This window comes from Tupaia chinensis, unplaced genomic scaffold (genome assembly GCF_000334495.1).
Source record: "Tupaia chinensis unplaced genomic scaffold, TupChi_1.0 Scaffold000453_2, whole genome shotgun sequence".
NCBI classification, from domain to species: Eukaryota; Metazoa; Chordata; class Mammalia; order Scandentia; family Tupaiidae; genus Tupaia; species Tupaia belangeri.
The window spans coordinates 99404-108714 of NW_006159961.1; the positions used below are offsets into that span (position 1 = coordinate 99404).

The window sequence follows — 9311 nt, forward strand, 5'->3', positions numbered from 1 at the left end:
AAATTCTGGCGGTGAAAGATGCAGAGTCCTGGGCCTCCAGGCCCACCTGTGACCCCACCCTGCACTGCGCTTGGTCCTGGAGAAAGCAGGCATTAGTCCACCCTGCTAGCAGGGATCTGCCACCCCCTCCAATACCGGCCTGTGGACAGAGTCCCATTTTGCCCATCTACAGGAGCCTAGAACCCTAGAGGGCATCTCCCAGGGTCCAGACTCAGGAGAGCTTAGCCCCCACACGGGCTCAGTCTGACTTCCTCTGCTACAGGAGGAGACAGACTTAACCACAGAGGAAACCAGAGTTTGTTATAAATAGCAAAGAAGGGAGAGAGCAGCCGTGGATGATGCCTGCCCCATCGGTCACCTCATCAGTCTTAAAAGCACTATTTTTAGTGTTGAGTGATAATGAACTTTTAACTAATACTCTCTATGACAAACGTGGGATATTTGTCAACATTTCTACTTTGGAATGCCTTTAAAAAAAAAAAAGTTTATTTCTTTCATGGGCAAGAGAGACAGGAAGACAGTGCCACCACCCCTCCACCACCACAAACACACAGGGTCGTGATGGCTCGATTCACTCCCGACTTCAGCCAGCCCTGGCTCATGGACATACACCTGCCTGTCAGCCAGCCCTGGCTCATGGACATACACCTGTACCTGCCCAGCTTTACTCACGAAGTCTGGACACCGACCTGGAACCTTTGCATGTGGGTCAGTCTTGCAGTGTAGTGTTTGCTGTAGTGCCACCTGCTGGCCCCGGCTGTGCTTTCTAATACAGCGTTAGGGTGACAGGCAGGGGTAAATGTGGACAGTTTTCAATGCCAATGAATCCTAGACTTAAAAATTGTCAAGTCCAGGGACCAGCAGATGACGGAATGGCTACATTGCTGGACTCCCATGTAGTCGACCACAGTTCAAGTCCCAGACCCAATGGCTTAAACTCATACCGGGTGCGTGTGCGTGTGTGCCCAAGATCCCAAGAGGAGAATGGAGAAGGGATTGTGGTGTGGTCATCCCCCCTGGGGGTGACTTCTCGCTTTCTGTCTCTCTCTTACTGCTGTTATTTTTTATATATATTAAAAAAAAAAAAAAAAGGGAAAGAAACTCCAGAAGGTTATGTGAGCTCCCTGACTCGCACACACCATGGAGTGAGAAATGTGGGTTCAGACCTAAGAGTGATGTCCCAAGGCTCTGCTCCTAAGCTCCTTCCAGAGAACAGACTCCCAGGAGAGGCAGTGGCAGGGGTCTCGTGGCCCCGTCCAGAGCAGGGTCTTGAGTCCCCCGACCTCTGCCAAGGCCAGATCTGAGAGGCGCCTCTCTTTTGAAGATGAACTGGGACTGGGCCCACCCTTCTCTGCCTTTCCAGGAACCCTCCATCTGAGCTCTGGACCTTCAGATAGAGGGTTCCCCTTGTCTCCACAGCCAGCCTAGAGCTCTGTGCCCACTCCTCCTGCTAGCCACCTGTCCCCTCCTTCTGGCCACCCAGCAGCTGGGTTCCAAGTTTGCAGGATATGATCAGGGAGAAGGTGGGGGTCCAGCAGGCGCTGTCCTGGTGAGGGTGTCCAGGGGATGGCAGGTAGTTCCACCTGTCCCCATGTCTATACTGTCTCTGTCAGCTGGTCCTGCTAGGAGCAGGGGTTGATCTTACCCGAAATCTGCTCCCTCCCCTCCCTCCCCTTCTGCCCTTGGCCTTCCACAGTTGGGCTTCTGGGCTTTGAGTAATTTGCAGCCTTATGAGGGAAACCCATTCATGACTTCCAGAGAAGCTGGGGCGGAGGCAGGACTTTACACATTCTAATAAACTAGAACATATATTTTTTTAATTATTTATTTTTATTTATTAATATTTTAAAATTTGACTAGAGAGAGAAAGGGAAAGTGAGAAAGCAAGCTACCAGGTCTAGGACTCAAACCATAGTCAGCCATATAGGAGTCTAGTGCCTTAGCCACCACGCCACCTGTGGGCCCCAAATAATATCTTGTATGTTGCAAAGGAAGCTGAACTTTCCCAAAGGGTGAAGAAGTAGTAGCAAAGTTTCTCAGAGCCCTTGGGTATGTAAAGACCAGCAGAGGGAAGGAATGGCATAGATTGGACAAGCGGTACACCAGCTAAGGGTTTGGGCTGTGATGCTAAGCTGCCCAGATTGAGTCCCCATGTGACCCTCTTACCAGCTGCGTGGCCTTAGGCAAGTTATCTTCTCTGTGTCATATTTGCAAGGTGGGGATGATGACACCTTCCTTCATCGTTAGGATTAAATAAATGAATATATGCAAACGCGCAGAGTAGGTGCTGCCATGTGGTCAGTATTCTCTCTGTGGTAGGTGATTATATAAGATGCTCATGTCCCGCTTGTAAATAAAAACAGATGGTTAAGGAGCTGGATTCCCACGTGGCCGACCAAAGTTCTAGTCTTGGACCCATGCAGCTTGAATTCACAATCAATCAATCAATAAATAAATAAATGGGGGGGGCAGCAGGTGGTGTAGTGGTTTTGGTGCTGGACTCCCACATGGCTGGCTGCAGTTCAGTCTGTACTCAGCAGCTTGAAACTCATGCTCGCATGTGTGCATGAGTGCCCAAATCCCAAGAGGAGAATGGAGAAGGGACTGTGGCGTGACCATTCCCCTCGGGGGTGGGGGTGGGGGGTGAAGGCCCACTGTCTCTCTCTCTCTGTCTTTCCAGCCAGTGGATATACCCTATAGCAAAAAAACCTCTCTACATAAATAAATAAATAAATGGATTTTCTTTTCTTTTTCTTTTTCTTTTCAATAATTTCACAGTGTAAGCAGCACTTCCATCTTATCCCCTTTGGAGAGGAGCCCATGGTGTGGACGCTGTGAACCCTGCAGGTGGGCCCAGCGTTCTCCTGCCTGTAGAGCTGCCCATGGAGTCCAGCTGGTGGCCCTCCTGAGGTAGAGCTCTTCCAGGGTCCCCACCTCTAGATCCTTCTCATCTTGTGTTTAAAGAGCAGTTTTGGAGCCACTGATGAGAGCCGGGAAGGGCTCGGCCCCGGAGGAAAACTGTGGTCCAGCCCAGCACTGGCCGGGGTGAAAGAGGCAGTTACCAGCTGGGTGCAGGGGAAGTGGTGTGCAGATTTCCAGGCTGGGCTCCAGAGTTTGGGGGTGTGTGGGGAACGCTTTCTGCAGACATGATGGCAAGGCTGAAGTTCGAAACATGCCCAGGGGTGGGTCAGTTTCCAGAGAGAACAGCACATCTGAACTCAGACCCAGAGCTGGGCCCTCTGGCTGGGGCGAGTAGGAGGGCGGGAGGTTGAGTGGAATTCTGTTGGGCTGGATCAAGTGGATGAGGCAAGAGTTTTGTATGATATTCTGGAGACTTCGGGGGTGTTTTTAAGGGTTTTTAAAGCAAGGAGATAAGTTTTTTCTTTTGGAGAGGCACGCTGGGAGGAAGAGAGGAGGCCGGGATGCCAGTTCAGAGGCATGAGATGGCAATCAAACTGTGGATGTAGGAGGGGAGACAGGTGGAAGACCCACGGAGGAGAGTGAAGCCCTGGGCACAGGAAGACGGGACGTGGTCCAGGACAACACCCAGACTTCTGGCCTGAATGGGGAGCAGGTTTCCCTGAGGTCAGCCAGAGCACAGAACTACAGGGATGGCCATGCTGACCATAAGGTCAGCGGTAGGCACACTTAGGTAGAGTTGGCTCAGAGGAGCAGGAGGCTGAGACCCGGATTTAAGAGGTTTGGACCAGAAATATGGACTTGGGAATGATCAGACATAGATGCAGCTAAGATATGAGAGTGAACAAGATCCCCCAGGGAGGGGAGTTCGAGACTGAAGGGCGTTTCAGGAAGAGGGACTGTAGAATAGGATCCAGGGCTGCCCCAGAGTCAAGTACAATCAGGATTGTAAAGGGCCCGGATTGGCCATAAGGCTTAGTGATGTTGGTGAGCTAGGTTTCGGAGGGGTGGGGCAGGAGGCAGACAGTGCGGGACAGGACGGGAAATAGAACCTAGGCAAGGATCACCGGGTGTGAAGGTGTGTCGCTAGTAACAGGAGGAGAGGATGGATGAGTTCAATAGGTGGTGGGCGGTGGGTGGGCAGGACGGCTGCAGTCATTGGCTGGTAAGAACTTGGAAGCACCTGGATTGTGCTACCTGCAGATGGGAGGAACCAGCAGGGAGAAGACAGAGAGGATAACGGCTAGGGTAGAAGCCAAGGGGCTTCCACTGGACTGAGGAGCGAGAGGACAGAAGCAGGGAAGCTCATTGGTGAGGTGACAGGAGTGAGAGGGACCTTCTGCTGGCTTCTGTGTCTGTAGAGGGGGAGGACAGAGCCACTGGTGTTGAGGCTGAGGAGAGAGGGCAGTTGAAGTAGCTGTACTGACCAGGGGCCAGGAAGCTCCAGAACCCAGTTGGGTCAGGCCCCAATAGCGCCCTGAGAGTCAGAGGCCCTGTCCTGTGCGACCTGCAGTCTGGGACAGGCCCCAAAGCTGAGCAGCCTGTCTGGGCTTTCCAGGCTGCAAGGGGAGGCCAGTGTGATGACCACAGCAATGGCCGCAGAGCGTGTGCTTGGCACACACTTAATGAAGGATGGCGAGAAGAGGGTCCAGTGAAGTGGGAAGGGGCACTGCAGGACTCAGGGCAGAACCCTAACTTCGCCTTCTCCTGGCTGTCACCTTGGGTGTGACATGTCACCACTCCGTGTCTTCATTTCCTCATCTTTAAAGTGAACCCTATACCCACCTTACCAGGTTGTGGTGGGAACAAAATGGACCTTGCAGGTGGCATGTGAGGTACAGGGCTCCTGGGTAGGGTCATGTGTGTGGCTGGCACACAGTGGCACTTGCTAACAGCATCACAGTGCTCATTGTCACCCAGGGTGGCAGAGGAGTGTGGGCACTGGGCCTTTGACATGCAAGGCAGAGCGTGTATGGAGCAGACTCAGGCCAGTGAGACAGGGTCCTGGCTTCAAAAAGGGGCACCCTGGAGAGACCTGGGGTGTGGGGGCTGCTCCTGAGGCCACAGGCTGCTTGGCCCAAGCCAGTGGCCTGGACTTCCAAGAGAACCTACACTCTACAAGAGTCCCTGCTTCATGCAGAATGAAAAACCACACGGCCCTCTAGTCTTCCAAGCCCATGTGCCAGGCTCCAGAAGGGAGTGGGGACGGAGTAAGAATGCAAAAATGGAGATAGCAGAGGCCAGGTGCCAGTGTCACAGCCCGGAGACTTTAATGTCCTGCTGGTGGGAGTGGCCTTATGCCAGACAGACCTGGCACTGACCAGGCCTTTCTGAGAGACATTAGAAGCTCCATCCAGTCATGCCACTTGCTGCCAAGGGGAAGGGCCTGTCCCCCGACTTCCTCCTGACTTCAGAGGTGGTTCCTGACCACCCCTACTCAGCCGCTGAGAGGGTAGAGGCTGCCGTGGGGGTGACCTTTCCCCACTCCCGCAGCCCCCTCTGCATTGGTCACGCATGCCCTAAGCCCACGCTGATGCTGTGTGGCCTTCACAGTCTGGGAGGAATAAGGGTCTCCTGGGAGCCCTGAGGCTGGTCGAGGCTGCCCACGGAGGAACTGAGGCTCAGTTGCCCCAGGGCCCTGGCCTGGCTCTCTGGGGATTCATGTCTTTTCAGGATCTCTGTGGCTGCCACCTCTACTTCCTCTGGTTGCATGTGGCAGGCATCTGCCAGGGCCTTGCCTGTTGCCATGACGAAGCCAGTATCAGCCGCCAGCGTGTCCAGGCCCCCTCGAGCCAGAGCCTGCAGGGCAGAGGAGAGGCTGGGTGGGGTCTTCCTGGGGAGCTGTCTCCTGTTGGCCCCATCCTCTCTCTACACCACGCCACCTGTGCTGTGTCCCAGCCCCCACCTCACCTCTTGGATCAGCTGGGCTGTGGCTGGAGCCAGGCACCTGGAGGTCCCCTCCTCAGTGCTCCTGGTGCGACGTGCTTCATCAGACCAAGACTCTGGTATGGAGCTCTTTCTCTTCTCGGGCATGGGAGGTCCTGTCCTGAGCTGCTGTCCCAGGTGCACAAAAGAAAGACCCCCAAGGGGGATGCTGGAGTCTATGGAACCAGTGCAATCCCAGCGCATCCCGGGGAGCCTTAACCAAGACCCACAGAAAGGGGAGGCCCCAGGAATCTGGATTCTTCTGTTACAGATGGCAAATTGCTGCTGCGCCTACTCTTGTCACAGTCCCATTCAAGACACCAGCCCAGGGGGTCTCTAAGAGATTCCTCCCAGGCTCTTCCCCTTTACCTGGCAGGGGTCAGGAGGTGCCTGGCCCCTAGGAAGCTCCCTCTGAGGCAACTGTCCTTTCAATTTCTCCGCACCAGATGTGCTGTGGTGTCCTGTGGGCAAGATGGGGAAAGGACGGGGTGGGGGGATGCCTACTCATGCCTGGAGCCCTGTGCGAATCGAGCTCTGCTTGGCAGGCCAGCCACACCCATGCTGTGGGAGGCGTCTTAAAGAGCGACTGTGTGAGGGGCCAACCAAATCCACCCAGAACTGTCGCCCTCTGCTTGCCCTGGTCTCTGTCAGTGTAGCCTTGGGAAGGGGGTCAGGGTCAGTCTCCAGGAACTCCAGTGTCCTCGGGACTCCTCCTGCCGTGCCGTGGTCCAGAGCCCAAGGGCAGACTGCAAGCTCACGTGCGGCAGAGCCCCAGAGCCCAGGCAAAGGCATGTCCAGGGCTGCTGGGCGGGGCATGCAGGGATGGGGTATCCTGGCACCCAAGGGCAGACTGCAAGCTCACGTGCGGCAGAGCCCCAGAGCCCAGGCAAAGGCATGTCCAGGGCTGCTGGGCGGGGCCTCCTCGGGCTGGCATGCAGGGATGGGGAATCCTGGCAGGTCCATGGAGGTGTCCCTGCTTTTCCTTCCCACCCCACTTGGCCACAGGCACCCTACACCAGCAGCTATCGCATTCCAGGGCCCAGGTGGTGTCCATGGTAACAGGCCCCCACGCCAGCTCTCCTAGATGGGCCCCTAGACGGTAAGAAAAGTAGGTAGTGGGGGGGGCAGGGGTGTTCCTCAGACCCCTCTGGGAGAAGGCTCAGCTTTTCAGTGGAGAGCAGGGACTGACCCAGGGCTCTGCGGGGTAGGCCGAGGGCACTTCTCCTGGGAGCAGGTATCGCCTTCTCTCCCGGGAACTCTCTTTTGTAGTGGACACTGAAATGGAAACGAGGCCAGGTGAGGCTGCGTTTCTGCCCTCCCTGCCCCTCTGCGGTCCCCCAGTGCCCTTTCCCTCAGGGGTGGGAGCCTCACAGTGCAGCAGCCTCGACTCGGACTCTGGAGCTGATGCTCCTGCCAGCCCCCACCGCCCCCACCCCAGCCCCAGCCAGCCCTGACTCCAGGGGGACTAGCCAGATTCTCCTGTCTCCACTCCCCTGTTCCCTGGCTCCTACCCCTTCCCCATCCAGCTCAGCCTCCAAGGCCCAGGGGGCACCTAGGAGCTCTGAGAAATGGTGACTGTGTCCCCCCGAGTCTGCAGGGAGGCCCCGACCTTGGGAGTTTGGAGCTAGATGTTTCTAACGTGCAGTGGAGGCTGAGAACCCCTCTGTACCCTCAGGACACCTCTGTGACGACACGTCACAGTCATGTCATGACGTATTTCCTGACATGGCTACAAGCTCCAGGGTGTGGCTATTTCCAGGGTCCTTGAGCCATGGTGAGCTAAAGGCGTGTGTGCCCTTCAATGGCATGTGGACTGAATTCAAGGGGTCTCTCTGACCAGAAGGGGGTGTATGCAGCCCTGGTATGGGATGTAGCTGCTCACCTGGCTTCCGCCCTGGCCTGCCCATTCCTGAGTTTGAAACTTGGCCTCTCCAGGCCCAAGAGGCCACCAATCAGCTGGCTTCCTTCCTGCCCAGAGCAGAAGCCCTGCTTGGAGCCCAGCCCCTGGCTGTGGTTGCTGGGAAGCTCTCCCCTCGTTCTGCTGTTCTGCACAACACTTACGTAATCATAGATTATATTTAGTCCACGGCCTGGGGTTGGTGAGATGGGAACCAACCACTCAGCGTCGTGGAATCTCCTTGGAACTCAAATCCAACAACTGAACGTTACTGTTCACAGTTTTTGTCTGTGTGCTCTCTTCAACCTCATCCACGTGTTTGGTACACTCTGCCCGGCATTGTGGCCAATGTCGACGTGAGGCTGCCCCCTGCTGGCCAAAAGCATCTCTACAGTCCACAGTCCTGGCCTGCCCATGCTAAGGTACAGGATGGATTCCCAAGGTCACAAAGACCCGCAAGGATATCCTATACATTTCTAGGAACTCTTTCTAGCCTGCCTGGAACCCATTCATCTTGTTCTCCCAGTCCCACCCCAGCATCATTACCCCAAGAGCTGGAAGGTGTAATGGAAAACGAGAAACTACCTGGAAAACACCGCGCTGTTGCTGTGGTTGCTGTTGCCGTAGGCAACATTGGCATTGGCATTGTTGGTATTGGCACGAGCCAGAGGGTTGGTGCGTGGATCCTGAGGGAAGTCCTCCAAGAAGACAGGTGACTCCAATTCCTCCATCTCGATCTCAGCAAACTGGAGGGGTCTCTGGCTCGCCATGACTGGGGGCAGGGAGTTGGTCCTTTCCAGGAAGTTGTCTACCTGGCCAAATAGGCCTCCGGTCCTCTAGAGGTAGGGGTGAGAGTGGGAGGGTTGAGAGCAGTGACTGGGAGGTGAGGGTAGGTGTGCCTGGGAACTGTCACCTGGGACGATGGTGCTGGGAACAAGTGATGGTGCTGGGACAAATCCCCCAAGCCTGGGAAGAATGGACGGAGGGCTGAGACCACAGGAAAGGAAGCTCCCCATTCGATGGGTAGACGGGACATGCCTAGGGGCCCACAGCAGAGACAGTGACACGGAGATAGGAAATGTGGCCATGTGGAGGAAGACCTGAACTGGGAGCCCGGAGCACTGGATTCTGGTTCCCTCCTGAAACTGACTTACTAAGTGATGGTGGCCTCCTCACCCTCTCCACTTTTGCTCTAGGGTGCTAAAGAAATCTAGACAGAGCCAGGGATGGGGGCTGGAGGAACTGGGAGCAGGTGGGCAGCTGATGTTGGAGGGATGTGGTTAGGGCTTGTGGGAGGGGAGAGAGTGGAGCTGGCAGGGGAAGTGGGAAGGGAGGGCATGTCATATTGGTCATCCCAAGTAGGCTGGGAGTTCATTCTGAGTCCCAAAGGAGGGGTGCAGAGGTGAGGAGGGGTGTCCCAACCCCCTTGCACCCCTCGGTCTGGCGAGCTTCCCACCTTCCTGCAGGACAGCACCGCTCACTGGGGCGGACGCAGCTCTCACCTACCCGGAATATCCCTTCCTCCATTGCAGCCTCCACCATGGCCCGCTCCCGACCCTCCCTCCCCGTG

General features: G+C 55.8%; 1 protein-coding gene and 1 long non-coding RNA gene across 2 annotated transcripts in view; one reads left to right on the forward strand and one right to left on the reverse strand.

Moving 5' to 3' along the window:
- The first annotated feature begins 620 nt into the window (after window positions 1-620).
- LOC102481441 (uncharacterized) lies at window positions 621-9302 on the forward strand. The gene is made up of 5 exons (XR_003550557.1): window positions 621-708; window positions 2779-2910; window positions 5554-5924; window positions 6850-6943; window positions 9274-9302. It is a non-coding gene; the product is annotated as an uncharacterized LOC102481441 (long non-coding RNA).
- The window catches only part of CACNA1S (calcium voltage-gated channel subunit alpha1 S), a 68379-nt gene continuing 63929 nt past the window's right edge, over window positions 4862-9311 (reverse strand). The window contains exons 40-45 of the mRNA XM_006155464.1: window positions 9248-9311; window positions 8327-8577; window positions 7034-7119; window positions 6214-6305; window positions 5830-5973; window positions 4862-5718 (exon numbers count right to left, since the gene is read on the reverse strand). The exon at window positions 9248-9311 is cut by the window's right edge and continues 18 nt beyond it. Coding sequence (XP_006155526.1) covers window positions 5467-5718; window positions 5830-5973; window positions 6214-6305; window positions 7034-7119; window positions 8327-8577; window positions 9248-9311 — 889 coding nt within the window. The 3' untranslated portion in view covers window positions 4862-5466. The remainder of the gene's footprint in view (window positions 5719-5829; window positions 5974-6213; window positions 6306-7033; window positions 7120-8326; window positions 8578-9247) is intronic.